This window comes from Ictalurus punctatus, chromosome 21, assembly GCF_001660625.3.
Source record: "Ictalurus punctatus breed USDA103 chromosome 21, Coco_2.0, whole genome shotgun sequence".
Classification (NCBI taxonomy): domain Eukaryota; kingdom Metazoa; phylum Chordata; class Actinopteri; order Siluriformes; family Ictaluridae; genus Ictalurus; species Ictalurus punctatus.
In genome coordinates, this window is record NC_030436.2 from 2,477,501 (window position 1) to 2,496,419 (window position 18,919).

General features: G+C 42.0%; 1 protein-coding gene across 2 annotated transcripts in view; it reads left to right on the forward strand.

Moving 5' to 3' along the window:
- ephb2b (eph receptor B2b) overlaps positions 1–18,919 on the forward strand; it is a 166,449-nt gene that overhangs the window by 62,626 nt on the left and 84,904 nt on the right. For both annotated transcript variants that reach the window (XM_053674009.1, XM_017451045.3), the window contains exons 2-3: positions 1,405–1,484; positions 9,317–10,001. In XM_053674009.1, the coding sequence (XP_053529984.1) occupies positions 1,405–1,484; positions 9,317–10,001 (765 nt within the window). The remainder of the gene's footprint in view (positions 1–1,404; positions 1,485–9,316; positions 10,002–18,919) is intronic.

Sequence of the window (18,919 nt, forward strand, 5' to 3'; positions counted from 1 at the left end):
GAGAATTTTGCATAGCAGACATGACTGAGTGAGTCAATGCATCAGGCATTCCACCTGACTACCTCTGAGAACGTGTTCTCTTTCAGACCCAATTAGCCAAGGTGTGCTTTGTACGTCCCTTCCAGATAATCCAAAGCCGGTAGAGTAACCATCCTTCACTTTTGAGAAGACTTCGCTTCTCCGAGCGAGAGGTTTTTAACAGCGTCATCGAGCTAAAGGTCTGGCAGGACTAGTTACATGGCATCTGACCCACACTAGAGCTCTTTGAATGTCGAAGGAAGTCGACTCAGGTTATCGGCGTCTTCTGATTTCTCCCAGAGGTCCGTTCTCTTGCACATGGATTATCATTCCATTCCCCAGTGAATGCCACATGAGTACCGTCACTGTGCAGACACACAAAAGACGGCTTGTCTCCGCAGCTTGCACAAGCTGTAGCATATGTGTGTCTTTCAACCAGTGTGTGGGATGGACACAAGATAAAGAAGTTGTTCTTAGAGTCCTTTAAATGGAATCTAGGGGTTTCAGAGACGTCCCGCACCTGTCTGACTTGTCCATTTAGATGCATTAACGTTGTTCTAATTCGTTAAGCAGAACACATATATTTCAAATTCTGTGCGGTCGTGTCATATCATATCATATATATCATATCGTATCATATCAAACACCATAGCCTAAATTGTTATCTTTGCAAATAACCTAAAAAGTCTGCAAAGGCGTATTGAGGACAAAGACTGGGGTTGATTAGCAATTCCCTATGTCAATCTAGGAGGACGTCTTTATTGAGAGTGTCTCTTGTGGTTATCTGAGTGCAGTGCTACTCCTAACCCACATCCTGTTCCACACGTAAGCTCCCCAGAGATCCCGCCGTATAGTGAGCTCTTGTCTCTGAAAGATCTTGGCTGAATCACACAGTGGGAAAGTGGAACCTAGTATTTCCTTTTGCCTACATTTATTCCCTTAACCGCTCGTTCTTTTCTCTTCTTTTTTTTTTTTTTTTTCCTCCGAAACACTTGAAACGGAGGGAACAATAAAGTGGAATTAACACTGGCACTTTGATATGTTGATAATATTTTTATGTAGCCTTCCTGTTTTGGAACTACCATAATGACTAGATGAAGTGGATGATGAAAATGTATTAATATCTCATATCTTCTAACATTTCAGCAGGAGTGAGAACAGTTAGCTACGTATGTGTTGACGTCTTATTCAGACCTTTCTTCTTCACAGCTGTGTGCATGAGTGGCTGACTCTTATGTTCAAAAAAATCCCTCCGTAAGCCTTCTTGTGATTAATGAGATGTAGTCTGATGTTTGATTTAACATGGTTGGCAACCACAAGGTGTTCGTGTTGTACATAATGTTATCTTTATATACATTTGAACCTTTTTGAACCTCTCCTCCACAGAAACCTTAATGGATTCCACGACAGCAACAGCTGAGCTGGGATGGACGGTATTTCCTGTATCGGGCACCAGTGAGAACAGTGTAAGTGTCATGTTTTTGTAAGAAATGTAAGAAATCAGTGGTTAATCAGAACGTAACTATGTTCAGCACCGGTTCTCATACCACATTAACATCACGGATTCCGCACTGGAAATTTTCCCGGCTCTTGTTAGTCCTTTGGGCCACATTTGGGTGAACGCTTTTGAAAAGCTGAGCGAGACGATAAAAAATGCGCTTACTAGCCCAGCGCCGTTTGGTGAGTGAGAAACCAGAGGTCCGGACTACTCCTTAGTCCGTCTCAATTCCTGAACCTGGACTCCTTAAGACTCATGTTGAGTAATTTTCTGGTGTATTTCAGAAGGGGAAAAAAACAACAAAAAACCCTCCCTGTTTTATTCAATTATTTACGCTTCTGTGTTCTGTTTTGGGGGCTGGTTTAAATTAAACTGTACCGTGCATCTGCATTTTGTCAAGAGAAAAAGACAGAAAAGAAAGAATTAGGAGGGGGGGGGATTTCAACAGGCCGGTTGTGCAACTTCAAAGTTCTCCTGATGTAATTTGCTCTCCATCATCATGTCAAACCCAAGGGTATGAAGCCTCATCCTTCGCTGATGGTGCTATCAATGTTGGAGAACAAAGAGTAAAAACATATCAGATACCCTGCTTCTGGATCCAATCTAAGCAGCCTGAGTTTCTCTTTTTTTTTTTTTTTCGCCATCCCTAAATACGTGGCCAGGAATTGCACTTGCTTGCATCATGTATATATTTATTTCTTTTTCATTTTTACAAACATATGTCTCAATACATTTATCACACAAGTCCGTTTAATTCACGGACGTGGCAGCGGGAGGCTTAAAGTGCATGTCTGGGTAGAAAGATAAAAAGTCAGTATGAACTGTAAACGTTTTTTGGCGCTTTTATGATACATTTATATAACTCGTACCTGTCAGAAGACGAACAGTTCTGAAGTGTTTGTCCTGTGAACGTTAGAATTTTATGTTCTTCAGGTTACGGTCACTTTAATTAATAAATAAAACACGACATGGTGCGCTGTAATAAGAAAATAATCAACACTAAGCACTCTTGAAGTGTTTCATTCCTCTGATATATTAATAAACGACAGGGCATATTTTAAACATTTCCAGTTGCGTTTAACGTTGTGGAACGTCGACGAGACAAGTCGGTTCCTGTTATCGCTTACGTATGTTATGACAGGGGCGCTCGGTGGATTAGTGGTTAGCACGTTCTCCTCACACCTCCAGGGTCAGGGGTTCAATTCCCACCGTGGCCCTGTGTGTGTGTGTGGAGTTTGCATGTTCTCCCCGTGCTGCGGGGGTTTCCTCCGGGTACTCCGGTTTCCTCCCCCAGTCCAAAGACATGCATGGTAGTCTGATTGGCGTGTCTAAAGTGTCCGTAGTGTATGAATGGGTGTGTGAGTGTGTATGTGATTGTGCCCTGCGATGGATTGGCACCCTGTCCAGGGTCCCCGCCTTGTGCCCCATGCTCCCTGGGATAGACTCCAAACGTTCGTTTCATCGCCAGTCTCTGTTTTTTTTTTTTTTTCTCTCTCGAAAAGTTAAAAAGACACAAAAAAACACATCTTGTCATGTTCTCCGTCCTGAGGACTCTCCCATGGTAGGAAATTTACTGACCATTACGAAGAGCTAACACCGGAGACGATGAATGTTAAAATTAAACAGCTCCTTTCAGAAAACGGCATATAAATAAATGATAAATAAAGGGCACGAGAATTCAGCAGCGCTTTTTGTATAATACAAACGCAGTTTTGGACATAAAGCTGCATGCATGCTTTCTGTAACTGACAGGGTTTCACACAGCTCATGTTCAGTTGTTATGGAAAAAGGCAGGGCCTTGCAGCAGAACAGGTGGGCTTCTTGAATCCTAGTGAAAGAGCGGTCTTAAGTTATTGTCTTACACCACCCCCTGAGCTACAAGATCACTATCAGTCAAAATACGGAGTGCTCCGTCAACAGTCGGCTTTCCTGACACTGAGTAGCTTAGTTAAATAAACTCAAACCTACTGCAAGGTATGTGAGGAGAAAATATCCAGATTTGGCAGTAATTCGCTCCTTCGTTCATCCTTTCATCCACCCATGCAGCCATTCATAAATTCATTCATGCAGTCATCCGTTCTTTTGTGTTTTTTTTTTTTTGAGACGTGAATTCGTGCTGAAGGCTCCCAGGAGTGGACGGTATGGTGTATGGAATGCAAATGTTGAAGGATCCGACAGAATAATATGTGTGGTGATCATTTCTCACAGCCAGGCGGGAGGTTTTTTTTTTTTTTTTTTTTAAATCAAATTCTACAGTGCATATACTATTATCTCATATATTTGCACCAACATATGAGAACCTACAGAAAGGATTGTTTTCTTGAAAAGGGAGTTTCAGTTAGATGTAAATTATTCCTCTTTCTGCTTATGTTTTAAAATTGAAGGTTGTAATGCTCAGTTTCGGTTTCTATCATATTAAATTTATATGCTTTAGATAAGATGGTGTATTTCCAACTTACAGTGAAGCAAACACACACACACGCACGCACACACACACACACACACACACACACACACACACACTCATTCACACCTAGAGGCAATTTATCATTGCCAGTTCACCTAGCTGCATGTTTTTGTTTTTTGTTTTTTTTTTTTGGTGTGTTGGAGGAAACTTGGGAATCTGGAGGAAATGCACACAGACATGGAGAGAACATGCACAGAGACTGTAATATCGATTGTGTATCGCATAAGTATTGACACCCCGTCTATCCACGTTTTGCAGTGTTACAACCTAGAAATGAACTTTATTGGGATTTTTACCATTTTATTAACAACAACATGCGAAACATTTATTTTATGCAGCAAAATACAGGTATATTTAGAATGAGATCACGTGACACTTTAATCGCACCCAGGTGAACTCCATTCAGCTAATTCTCTGAATTCCGAATGCAGCCGATCGCATCAGGATTGATTTAAGGGTCTCCCAGTAGCGTTTCGCCGTTTCGGAGAATATTTCTGCAATCCCAACTTTGAAATGTTTCGTTTGTGAACATTTGCGCAAGTTATATCGGAATGATATATATATCGATTCCACATCTTCTATCGTTTAGGCGATTCTGTGGTGCTTCCTAGCATGCAATCCCACTTCAGTAAAGTTTTTAACACTGCAAAATGTGGAAAAGCTCGCGAGGGTCGAGTCTACGATCATATCATTCCTGCTTTAAAAAGACGTAGAATAGGACACTCATCTAACCAATAAGTAATGGTTCACGAGTCGTGTAATATAACCTGCTGTAATGAAGTGAACCGTCGCGATGTTCACATTAGACCTTCGAACGATACCATGACGTTCATATCATTTACTCAAGACTGAGTTATATAAACACATTCTCAGCCTAAGCCTGATCATCTGCACTAATTATATACAGAATTGTACTGTATCTACTCTCACACGTACTTTCTATATCAGTGGGCAGCGTGCGAAGTGCTAGGAGGAGTTAGAAAGAAACAGATGGTTCTAAAGCAGCCATGTCTGGTTATAATATGTCAAACGTAACACAGTGGGCCGTCCCGAGCGTCTCTGAAAAGGTTTAGGGAAAGGTTTGCATTCCTAAATTGAAAGACAGTTATGTTGTGTAGCATGCCAATTAGAGATGGTCTTTAATGTAGTATTTAGCGAGTTTTGGGTTTCTTTCTTAAAACCACAAAATTCTATGCGGTCGTACCATAAACGTAAAGATCAAGTCAGGATTGGCAGCATCTTGTACCTGTGATTCATATAAAAGGTATAATATATATATATATATATATATATATATATATATATATATATATATATATATATATATATATATATATATATATATATATACGTGATCCACATGGAGATTGGAATAGAAGGGTTAAAGAGGCAATAGGATGCTTGTTTGTCTAACTTCACATGTTGCACATTACCAGTAGATCGCAATAATTGGAGATGACGGCTAAAGATGGCTCAGTTAGCTGGTTTTCCTACATCTCTCTCTCTCTATGCACCCTGTTTGTGGTAGGAAGCCCAACAGTGCACAGATGTAGGCTTATACTGCTCTGTAATTCAACACAGAGATTGCCTGTCATTTGTCCCAAATGTCCCCTCAGGACAGACGTGTCTGCTGACAGATTTCTCACAACTAAAAAATGGGGAACTCAGCATCTAGCGTGCTTTGATTTTTTTTTATTTTTTTGGGTAGGATCTCGTTATTTTTTTATTTTACATGAATCCATTAAAGATTCTTTGTAGCAAGCACACTTTCTTCCTCCACACTCATTCTGACGACATTTTAATAACTAAATGCTAAAGGACGTAATTCGTTTGAAGAGATGTCAGCCGTGCTTCACTTTTCCAGCACTGTATTACGGTATTATAAGTGACAGTCTTGGGAGAGAGCTATGCCTAGCTGGGCTCGTGTAGTCTTCAAGGCTGTAACAGTTTATTAGTGAAAGATGCTGAAGTCCAGATAAAATTTCAAGAGTTCTGTAGTGGGGCAATTAGTATTGAAAAAGAAAATGGTTATTACTGACAGCATTTTCATCCCCTGAAGCGAGCCGGTTCCATAATTCATGAAAAAGCAGTCTGTTGGACTATTCCGTACCGATCGCAAGCACAGAGAGAATGTCAGGGAAGCTTATAGATTATATCATATTTTAACTTTCTGTCTTTTTAGGCGCTGAGGAGGTTATTGATTCTAAACTGAATTTCCTAGTAATCCTATCCTATATCGTCAGTGGGTTGTCGTTTCTCAAACTATTGACTGAGGTGTCAATGCGTGTAGCATACCAAAGGCAATGCCATTAGTTACACGTGTTCAATTGCAATTTTTAATACATTCCAGGACCTTCATAAGTCATGGCGTAATGAGAGCGAAATATTGAAATTGGCCCACAGTTCTTGTTGTCTATCCATAGTATAGCAGTGAGGTAACTGACAAAGACTTCTTCAGTACTCCTGTAATTGAAAGATTGTGTCAAAAGTCCCAAGGATATATTCTCATCCAAAGAACTGAGCCATTAGGATAGTTTAATTCCACACCAGCACAGTGTGTGACGACCCTCTCTATGCTTCAGCGTAAACTTGAAGGCCAAGTCTCGAGCCACAGACTTAACAGCACCTCAGTCTTTCTGTTTGAGTGCCAATCTTTAGGCTTGTGGAAGGGGCGCACGAAATAATGACATCCCACTTCCCACACGCTTCTTTATGTTGGACCCATGATCCTGAACAGAGGCCTCAAAAGAGAACAGCTTGTGATATTTTCTTTTGTTCCTGAAGGTCCTCACATCCTTTTTTTTTTTTTTTTTTTTTATTTATTTATTTTTTTTCTTTCCCCCCCTTGTGTTCTTTCTCAAGGAAAGGTGAACTACATATTCAGAAACTGAATCTTAGATCAAGGCCTTTTTTCTCCTAACCGTGATCAAAATCCTAAATATTTGAGTAATAAAAAGCAGATATCTCGATCAAGGACAGTTTGAGAATTACTCATGCGGTGTTGTACTTGCTCGTGTTACTTGTAGTGTTGACAAGGTAGTTTGCGAATTCCTTATGGCAAGTACAAAACAAAAAAAAGGAATAAACATTTCATGCTCAGAGAGATTGAAAATTCTGTATCCCTCTAGATTTCCCCCACCTTCACATGACCACCTTCAGCCATACTCCCATTTAAAACCAAAGGGTAAAACCTGTGAAAATTACGTTTCATTTAATTTGACATTAGGTGCTTGATTGTTGGGCCTTTATTATGCCTCGTTTGCTTCTCTCCATTGGCTGAGGTAGGGAAGCTATGGCAGGACAAAGAGAGGCCCTCCTTCAAATTACTTCTGTTTGGGGTTTCTGTAGCCCCCTTCGCGCTACCTCTTAGCCTTTTCACCATGCGTTTCCCTCACTGACTGTCTATCTCCCATTAGTAACTGCCCTGCTTTCCTTCAAATCTGATCAGTCCAATCTGCAGCCGCCAACAAGAGAATGTTCTACTCTTGTCTTCTCCTATTTAATTGACCTTCAGCCCAATAGAAGAATAGTTTTGTATAGAGGAACAAGGTCAACGTTTAGAAGGTCAATGGCTGCTCAGTATCGTGGACAGATTTGTCCGTGTGTAAGGCCCAGTTTGAAGCACATTGCCAAACACATTACTACTGATTGGAGTCTCCAGAATTAAGTCAACTGAACACTAAGTAAGTTTGTAATCCCTCATTCGGTGCTTCGAATAATCATTTCTATTTCAAAAGAATCATCTGATAGGAGTTATGAAAATAGCTATTGTAATGACCACGAAATGGTAAATAACGCGACGTTGTGGCAATCGCAACGCTATACATATTTAGAATAGTTGTTCTAAGCTGTGGATGATAATTGAGACGTTGGAACGAAGAACAAAAGTCTAGTAAAAGAAAGCTGTTCTAATTAGTTTGAGGGTGTTTGATAGAATGGGGGTCTTGAACATGAGACTTGACGTTCTCACAGAATTCCGTCAAAAACCCTGTCAAAATCCTCGTTAAGCAGCGACTAATTTGGGAAATTATGTCAGCGGTGAAGTGAAGAGTGAAAGTGAGAGGGGGTGGGAGAGTGGGTTGAAAGGATTGGCGCTCAGTGGGCTTTGTGGCCAGAGTGTAAGGAAGCCTATCAAGTGAAGAAAATGGCTTTTCCCCTGCTGAACAAGGTCAAGGTTCTGACTCACTTGTGGTTGGAATCTTGGTTGTTTAGTGCTGAGGGCCCTTAGCTTGATCCTTAGCCAACTGGGTTGAAAACCACAGAGAAGGCATCTGGAGGCACTTTAGAGCCAGCAGTGAAGTTTCTGGTGCATGCATCCTTAGTGCTTTAGTGTGTGCAATATATAGCTGTAAACTTAATAAGAAGTCTGTTTCCGTCTCCTAAAATGGTCATCCGTATAATTTGATTATTCCAAGTTTGTAATGTGTAAGGGGTGAAATTTTATGTGTTGCAATTGCCAAGTTCCAACACAGTGGTCTGCATTAACAAGGGGGTTGACAGTGACTGAATTCTGTCAGCTACTTATTTTTATTTTCAGTGTAAATAATGGTTCAGATTTTATCTACATAAGGTGCAAAGCTCATAAAAGTCAAAGCCAGTAGTGTAGTTAAACTTTTTTTTTTGTCAAGGTAACTTTTTTTCACTGGCAAGTTCACTTGCTTTTTTTGGATTCCTTCCATTGTGTACATGAAGATGCTAATGGTGGCTATCTCTTCCGGTGCCAGAGGACAGTCAGAAGCCACCTCAGCAAAAAAAAAAAAAAAGTTACTGCATGAGCACTGCCCTTCATCACCTGCTATTCCATTCTCAGTGAGCTGTATCAACAATACATTCTTTTATAAAATATAAGGTCAAATAAACACAGACCAGGTTCACTTGGCAAAGTGGGGACTCTAGCCAACGAGGTCCAACTCCTGCCAATTTTACTTCCAGTGCCAGTCTTTTGGCAGGCTAGCCAGAAGATTTTACCCTCATCCTCACCTCATACCTCTCCTGCCCTGTAATCTAGCTGGTGCCTGTGGGGAGAGTTTCTGAAAATGGCTCGGCTACTCTCTGAACATCCCCAGAGAGCCTAGACCGACATGAGAGAGCATGTTGCAAGATGTTCACTATTGCCCTGCGGTTTACAGCTCATGTATTCATGTAAGTAATTTGTGAGTTACCTCTCAAATGGGAATAGACTTACACAGGCTGTCATGGACAATAGGGCTTTAGAAGTGATAGACACACCAGAGGTAAAGAGTATAGGGATAAACTCTAATATATAGATGTGTATATATAAATATATATATAAATATCCGTTGTGTAAACATTCCTTTCAATTTCTCTTGCAGTGGGAAGAGGTCAGCGGGTACGACGAGAACATGAACACTATTCGCACCTACCAAGTGTGCAATGTCTTTGATGCTAACCAGAACAACTGGGTTCGCACCAAGTACATCCACCGGCGAGGAGCTCAGCGCATCCATGTGGAGATGAAGTTCTCAGTGCGGGACTGTAGCAGCATCCCCCGGGTACCAGGCTCCTGCAAGGAGACCTTCAACCTGTACTACTATGAATCGGATGGAGACACTGCCTCCAAAGTGTACCCTCCGTGGATGGAGAACCCATGGATCAAGGTGGACACCATTGCTGCTGATGAAAGCTTCTCACAGGTGGACTTGGGCGGACGCGTGATGAAGATCAACACAGAGGTGCGCAGCTTCGGGCCCGTCTCACGTAATGGTTTCTACTTGGCCTTCCAGGATTACGGCGGCTGCATGTCACTCATCGCCGTCCGCGTCTTCTACCGTAAATGCCCACGGGTCATCAGGAATGGCGCCATTTTCCAAGAGACTCTTTCAGGGGCTGAAAGTACTTCCCTGGTAGCAGCAAGGGGAGTGTGCATCCCCAATGCAGAGGAAGTTGATGTACCTATCAAACTCTACTGTAATGGAGATGGCGAGTGGATGGTGCCCATCGGTCGGTGCATGTGTAAGGCTGGCCATGAACCTGTGGACAATGGCACTGTTTGTCGAGGTAAGCTCATCCGTAATCTAATTTCCACTTTACTCTGGTCAAACCCTTTTTTTTTTTTTTTTTTTTTTTTTTTTTTTTAATAATGTGCGTTATAGGATTTTTTTTAATCCAGCATGAAAATAGAATTCTGACTAAGAACTATATTGGAAATGTTTTTTGGAACAATTTCTTTCCGATATCTTATATTTAGTATTAAATATTATTACAATGTCATGAAATTAAAATGAATTTATGGGCTTTTGCAGTTCCGCTGTGATCAACTCATTACGTTGCTTAGGTTTCTTTACTATTCAGGTAACACCTACTATTTACGGATCTTTGTGAGCCTTTCTTTCATGAACCATGGTGTCTCCAAGGTGTTTTTTTTTTGTTTTTGTAAATGCAGCATGTAACACACAGGATGTAGATGGCCTTGGCACTGCTGTATTGTTGCTACACTTCGCTCCCTCCTTCAATCGATCGTTTCTTCCTTCTTGGAACTGTCTCTCTATCATTCCTGCGCAACCAACAAACCCCAGCCCACCCCCTCCCCATCCCTCACCTGTGATTCAACCACCAACCGTCAGACCTGTTCCCACGGCAACGCCAGCCTGCAGACGGGCTCCACGCTGGCACAGACGACACAATAAAACGCCCACCTGTGTTACAATCCCCCCTTTTCTATCCACACACACACACACACACACACACACACACACTCACTCATTCTGGATTCTGCCTCTTTCATAAGGCAGGCTGTAATTACAACTCGGGCCAGGCTGAGCGGTGACAGTAGCCGATCATCTCTCTCACTGCCCGGGTGGCGCTCTGCTTTTAAGTGTTCAATGGCAGCTAATGAGGATGGACACCGCCCCCCCAGGGATACGTGCCAATAAAACCTGGGCAAGTTCAAATTGAAAAGCCTACATAATTACACACGTTTGCGTGTTTGTAATTTACTGGGTGCCACCAATTTCAATATCCCTGTGGTCTCCTTAGTACAAAGCATCTTTTGTTCACGACTGGATTTAAAAAAAAACGATTGAAATGCTAACGATTAATGGAAGAGTTCATAGATCGATGTGGGTTTCGGTCCTGTTCAGGCTCCTCTGTATTTTCAAAACCAAGATCTCAGATGCGCTGGCACAAAGGAACTGGTCCGAGACCGTCTGAGCAAAGTGGTCTCGGTTCGATTCCAATCGAAATACTAGCATGGTTTGTTTGCAGTGAGAAAACGATTCAACCCTGAATCAATCCAACTGCAGGCAGTGAACCAAACATGCTGTGCATTTTGGGTTGTGGGCAGCATTTTTGTGCAGATCTGAGCTGCTAAACTGACATGCAGTACAGAAACTGAACCAAAGGACAGAGCTGTAGGCCTGCTATAGATATTTGGATCTGCATACAGAAAAACAGTGTGAGAGCCGCTTTCCTGGCCTGATCCGTGACTGTCCATCAATTGTCCATCAGCTTCAACACCTTTTTGCTACAGCTCTTGATGGAGCCTACGTATCACTTCCTGATGCCTAGAGACTTGCTTTGTCATGTCTCGCCGGACGATTGGTTCTCGTTTGTCTCAAACCCACATAGTGAGTTTCTCGAGGGCGAGAAGAAGGCCAAGTGTTTGCATGTTATATATTACCCGAGTGGTGGCACACAATAAAAACCGGCCACATGATGTGTTTCATGTTGTCTTTCAGTACATATGAGTTCTATAACTATAAACAATGGATTTTTGCGAAAGAAAAATGAGGAGGAAATGAAGTTAAAGCATTAAAAGCGGAAAAGTGCTGCTACTACATTGCTTGTGGTTTTCCCCATTATGACTGAGCGGGTTTGATCGAAATCTGCCATCAATTCGTTCAGCTATTACTCTTTCTTGCAGGGGAAAGCTGATAGCTCTGTGTGAGACAATGTCAAACGCATAACTGTGGTCGGTGCCTTTTAACTGCCAATAGCCAGGATCGGGGGGATGGATTGATTTAGGAAAGGGTGCTTTTTCATCGCAGTTGGTAGGGGCGTAATGAATTGATTTGTGAAAGATGTCCACTCAGGGATGAGGCTGTATCTCCTTACAATATTGGATTTATAGGCGGCCGTGAAGCAATCATGAGATCTACTGATGAAAGAGATGTCTTGCTGCTCCATTAATAAGACTGCAGATGCTTTGTTCCAACTCCTTTCTGTGACAAAGCATGTAATTATGCATGTATCAATTAAATCCTTGGCAGTGCGCTTGACAAATAATTGCGCCTTGACTAGAACTCTGTCAAAATATTGACGATAGACAGACGTGTTTGGAGTTTCCGAACGCAGCGCCCTTTTCTGTCTGCGACCGTCTTACCAGATCACGTTTCCTCCCGTGGAGACGATGGAAGGAAATGAGCCGTGCCGATGTCTTTCGGCAGAAATGTCCCTTAAAAAGACGGATCAGATTTCGTTCAGGGAAGGAAGGAGTTTGGGAGATTTAGGAGACACACAGGGTCTTGTTCTTCAGCCAGTGGCATAGCTTGTATCTGTCAGTGAAGCAAAGTTTTTGACCGGCGCGCAATAGGCGGACTCCTAAACAATAGTTGTGTATTTTTATTACCGATATCTGATCTCTCAGCGCTGAAACATCTAGGAGTCTAAACTGTGGGAATTGCTAACATTAAGCATTGACGCCATAAGTGCAAAAGACAGGTTGGATTTACGATAAGACACACCCACCCGGCAACGTTACAGTTCCTCTTTCAGTGAAAGTAAAGTAATAAACTGTAAAATCACCACGGCAAGTTCACACAGACCCGACGCCAAGGATTTAAAGGTGTTGCCTAGGGGCGCCACATCTTGACACGTTACTGGATGTACAACACTAGTTAAGCTCTTCGAACAATGTAGACAAGACGATGTGGCTCCTAAGTACAGACTTCGCACAGCATGAAGCGAAACGGGGGCAGATTCCACCGCCGACAAACCTCATTCATACATTCCTCCGTAATGGGTGGAAGCAGGTAGATCAAAAAACGTTTAATTTATGGGTGTACGACGATGAGACCTGCTGAGCTGCACGCAAAATACAAATAGAGATCAAAGAAAGAAACGTTCAAACCGAAGTTTTAAATACCGCAAAGCTGTAGACCTTAAAGACTAAAAGTAACGCTGTATACAAAACCAGCCTCATTTTCCCTTCTCATTGCTCCTGTTGACATGCCATTACTTTTGGTTTTGCGGGAGTGATGTCATGTTCATAGTTTAAAGATTAAGGGTTATGGCTTTTCTGTAATCTCTGAGTAATGGCTGTACGTAGGACAGTGGTCTCTAGTTGAAGGATGAGACAGGGAGGGATGTCTTGGCAATAAACCAGTGTGGGAGCATCTCTGCACAGTCCCGCTCTCATACACCTTCCATATGGAAAGGTCTTAAGGGCTGAAGTCAGGACAGAACAGAGTCGTCTGCTGAGGTTCCCACAGTGACTTTGCGTGTATTGGCTCTAACTGGCTAGCAGTGATCATGGCAAACAATCCCAGAAGCCTCAGCACATGACATGAAACAAAACAAACAGAGCTCCATCAGACTCAAACTGAAACTTGATGTTCGAATAAAGTTTTGATCGGGGCGGGGGAGAGAAGGCAGCTGTCCTAGAGAAACAAAACAGCTAAAGAAATGATGGCCCGGTTGCACCAGATTCACAAGACAGCTGTCACGTCAGGCATAAATAAAGGAAACCGAGAACAGCTGGAATAAAAGCAAACATTGACACTGTTTTATTTCCCATTGTGGTGTATTTATTTATTTATTTATTTGTACGCATTTGTATTTTTGTTGTTGTTGTTTTGTTTATTTGTTCCTTTTCACAATTGGTCATGCATACTTTTGGCTTTTACTGATTGTAGTGTTTGTCTTTCAGAACACTCCGCACGTTATTACTCAATTATTAATCCTAAAAAGGATTAGTAATGATGAAGCATCCTCTGTGCACATATTTGTTCCAATTCGCATCTGTTTAAATGCGGGGGGATGAAACGAATGGTGTGAAACATAATATTCAACTGTTGTTGTTGTTTTTTTGTTTTTTTTTTGATGTTTAAAAGCATATTTTGGAAAAGAAATCATTGGACCCATGTTCAATAATGGAAAAGTTTATTCTCATTATAAGTTTATTGCATAGCAAATATAGGACATTGAAGCCTATTTCTAGACATTTCAGAATTGTAAGCTTGAAACTCTTCCAATAGAATAAGATATTTTCAAGTTTAAAATGAGTAAAAATATATATATATATATATATATATATATATATATATATATCTCAAGAAGCTCAAAGCGCGAGCGCAGGCTTCTGGTTTTCAGTGGCCTTGACTTCGTTTACATTTGACACCTGCATCTGCGATCACCGTAATTTCCGGACTATAAGCCGCTACTTTTTTCACACGCTTTGAACACTGCGGCTTAAACAATGACGCGGCTAATTTATGGATTTTTACGAGCTGACGTGCTTCACGCCGCCAAAACATTTAGCCTCGTCACATCGGACCGATGAAATTACCGAACAGGTCACCGTGGATTCAGTGGTTCAAATTAAATCAAACGCACTCACACTAAATTCTTCAGATCGGTCATTCTGCGCTTCATGTACACACCCTCGTCACAGAAAACACACGCAGAAATGCATATGATGCAGCTTTCAAGTTAAAGGCGATCGATCTGGCTGTCGAAGAAGGAAATAGAATGCGAAGAGCAACTTTTGCTCAGGTTTGCCTGTGGATCCTAACAGCGTGGAGCAGTGTCCAGTAATCTACCATCACCAGCGGGTTTCGAAAGGCTGGACTGCTGTGTGATGAAGAGGACAGCACAAGCTCAAGGGTGAATTTGCCTTGAGACGTAAGTGACATCGAGAGCGACAACGAAAGAGAGACTGAGGAAGTGTGTGACGAAGTACGGGTAATTCTGAGGCTGTTCAATTGCGACACTGAAGAAGACGACTTTAGTGGTTTTAGTGCGCAGGAGGAAGATGAAGATAGCGATCAATGACTTTTCCTGGTAGGCAACTGTATTTTTTATTTTTTTAACCAGCCGTGTTACAGGCACTGTTCGGAAAAAAGCATTTACGGTACGTATTTAATTAAAAGTTAAAAATAAATCTTTGTGTAACATCTTTCTGTGTGAATATCTCATGTTACAACGTGGACACCTGCGGCTTATAGACGAGTGCGGCCTATATATGTACAAAAAAATGTTTCTTTTTAAAGTTAGTGGGTGCGGCTTATATTCAGGTGCGCTCAATAGTCCGAAAATTACGGCATTTCTGTCCTGTCTCCGCCCCCTGTATTCTCATCGGTTGTTTCCCGTATGTGTCAACGTTGTTCTCAGCTGTCTTGTGTTTTACCCCTTATTACGTTTGTTATGTAAACCCATCATGCATCGCGGAGTGTTGAGTGTTCTCACCGTACCGAGCGTTTGTTCCCTGTTCCTCTGTTTGGTTCCATAGTCTTTGATCCGGTTTCTTGTTTCTCATTACGTGCTTTTGCCTTGCCTGTTTAAAGCCCGTTTGTAGATCGCCTGACCCGTTGCCCGTTTTTTGACCACGCTATTGTCTCTCTTTTAATAAAAGCTCTTATCTGCACTTGCATCCGTCCTAACCTATAATACGTTCAATTACTTGACAGGTACGCTTAGTATCTTATATTAGTCTTATTTTATAAATTGGTCTTATTTTATATAATTTAATACTGTTAAAACAGTCTAATTAAGAAATATTATTTGATCCTGCCTATAGTAAATATATATTTTAACTTGCTAAGATATCATGTCTGGTATTAATTCCGGATTTGGTACTATCTAACACCTAGCAGGTTATCACTGAAGATCAGTAGGCATTAGGTGAGAGATCTATCCATCCGTTAGCAGCAGATCATCAGTAAGGAGTGCGTGAGATATGGTCGTCTTAGCAGCACTGTCAAGAACCATTTTAAGCACAAGAAACATTAACGTGGTGTAGATAAACACCTATGACATCAGACATCCTGACTGCAGTAACTGGTCAAAGGTTATTCGGTGCTCTCAGATGTGTGTAAGCTGTTGTTTGAGTATATGCCAAGCTCTAGTAGCAGAATTTCAAGACTGAGATGGAGGTCCATTGAAGTGAAAGCACTGGTGATTTAGGATTCTAGATAAACAAAAGCAAGAGGTGTTGTTCTCGTTCTCTCTCTCTCTCTCTCTCTCTCTCTCTCTCTCTCTCTCTCTCTCTGTCTTTCTCTCTCTCTCTCTCTCTCTGTCTTTCTCTCTCTCTCTCTCTCTCTCTCTCTCTCTGTCTTTCTCTCTCTCTCTCTGTCTTTCTCTCTCTCTCTCTCTCTCTCTCTCTCTCTCTCTGTCTCTCTCTCTCTCTCTCTCTCTGTCTTTCTCTCTGTCTCTTTCTCTCTCTCTTTCTCTCTGTCTCTCTCTCTGTCTCGTTCTCTGTCTCTCTCTGTCTCTGTCATTCTCTCTCTCTGTCTCTTTCTCTCTCTCTGTCTCTCTCTCTCTCTGTCTCTCTCTCTCTCTGTCTCTGTCATTCTCTCTCTGTCTCTCTCTCTCTCTCTCTCTCTGTCTCTCTCTCTCTCTGTCTCTCTCTCTCTCTGTCTCTGTCATTCTCTCTCTCTGTCTCTTTCTCTCTCTCTGTCTCTTTCTCTCTCTCTGTCTCTTTTGCTCTTTCTTTCTCTCTCTCTGTCTCTCTCTCTCTCTCTCTTTCTCTCTCTTAGTCTGTCTCTCTCTCGGTCTCTCTCTCTGTCTCTCTCTCTCTGTCTCTCTCTCCCTCTCTCTCTCTCTCTCTCTCTCTCTCTCTCCCCTTTGACTCAAACAACATCATGATTGTGTCTTAAGTCCTATTCCGACGGGATACGTTTGACGTTTTGAGATTGGGTGATTCTATTTTTACAGCTGTTTAATTTTAATCCACTTGGCTGTATTTTTATCTTATCTCCCCTCATAAATGTCCAGGCCAGTTTTTTTTTCCCCTTCTTTCTTCAGTGAACTCAACAGTGGTCTCATCACCTTAGAACTCTGCGTCTCTGCCGCAGGCAGATACGGCAGATGAGTTGGGTTTTTTTCGCCACTGCTACTCTCTGTATTTTATCATTTTTCTCAACATATCGCTACATGCGACCTGAATTTCCAGGTGTATATGAAAAGAACCCATGTATAATATATAACTGTGTAAATTTTCACTGCAGAGAAGATTTGCAAATATATGACCAGTTATACCCAGAGCACTAATATTTAAACAGTAGTCTAATACACTCATAAACTGCTCAATGTAAAACTCAAAATACAGTCATAATCTGAATGCGAACTATCCGTGCACATTTCTGCTGGACTGAACACGTACTACTGGTGTTTATTTGTTCCACACATACATGTGCGCATGCTTAAAATATGCAGCTCTGTATGTAACCCGAGCCTTTCTTCTCAGCCTTGTTGCTGCTCACCTGGATTAGAAAGCGCTTAGAACACGGCCCCTCTGCTGCCATTTTGAGACGGCCTGATCCATATGCGAGCGATGTAGCACTTTTATGGTTGAACTTCTAACTGCTCTCCTGTTGCCAGTCCTCAGCTCAGGGCCTGCTTGGAGAAGTGGAGAACGTTTAGAAGCGAAATTTAAGCTCACTACAATGGATTGTCCTCCCAAGGGGTCTGCCTTCAGGAGCGTGACTAGGAACACTGAGTACGTTTGACGATGGCAGACATGGTAATTAGGCAGGATGAGGAATCAAATCCACACCGACCACTGTTTCTGGCCCTGTGTCCGCAAGAGCTTTGTTTGAGGGTCGTTTGCCTCGCAGCTGAGACCCAGGAGAACAGTCTTGCACTTTTATTTGGTTTGTCCATGTGTTTTTTGGGGTTTTTTTCTCCCGTCTTTTCTCCCTGTCTACAACAGACTAAACGTTATACCGCTGATAGTGGAGACCCGCTCCTAATTCTACTATGCCACATTTGTCCTGCTGATTCGTGGTTGTCATTTTGTTTCTCAGCACATTCATCATTCCACTGGAAGTGATAATGGCTAAGCTAGGCGTCTGGGAACGGTCCGACACTCGGCGAGATCGGTGCTTTAACTCATTCCATATGACCCTCTACATTGCCTGTTCTCAAACCTTGAATTCCATGTAAAGGCCTTTCCTCTCTTCTTCAAAACGTGTTATCGCCATTCAGTGGTTTTTTTTTTCTTCTCTTCCTTTTCTGATTCTCTACTCTAAGATGATAATCTAGACCCCAGGCAGAAAGACGTCTGAGGGATAGGGGTGTAGGATGATTGGTCAGATCTCCTCTGGACATTTCCTTTAGTGCCTTCAGGCAAGACGTTCACTTAGACATGCCACAACTCTCTTGAGTTCCGTTTCGCACTTTGGAAGACTACGGAACCATAAGAAGCATTCTGGGCCTGAGTCCGAGAAGAAGAAGGAGAAACAAAGAGGACAACATGGATGTTTGGACATCCCAGATCACTTTAGATAACAAGTGACTCGCATGTCATTAAAATTCAAATTGCATATCACTGAGTATTATATTACAAGAGGTCTTCGAGTTTCTGTTCATCTTTACTCCGTTCAAGCGCCTAGTATCCCGAGAGATATCTTTCATTCCGAGAGTTCGAATAGAGGGACGTCATCTGTGTTATGCGGTCACGCTCCCTCCTGTATGAATCCAGTTGTTCTCACTCTGTTGACCCCTAACCATGTACAGAAGGGTAGACTTGGTGTTTGGTTTCCTTCTCCTCTGACATACGATCCCACAAAAGATCATTCACGAGATTTTGTTGCACTATATGCTAAGGCCTTTAATTCACAGGCATGCACTGTGCATGTGGGTAAGACCGATTTTTTTTTTTTTTTTTTTTTTTTTTTTTTTTTTTTTTGTTCCACACAGATTCCAGATTCTGAAACTTGTTGGCACTTTTTCCACGCCTTTGCATACATACCTCAAAG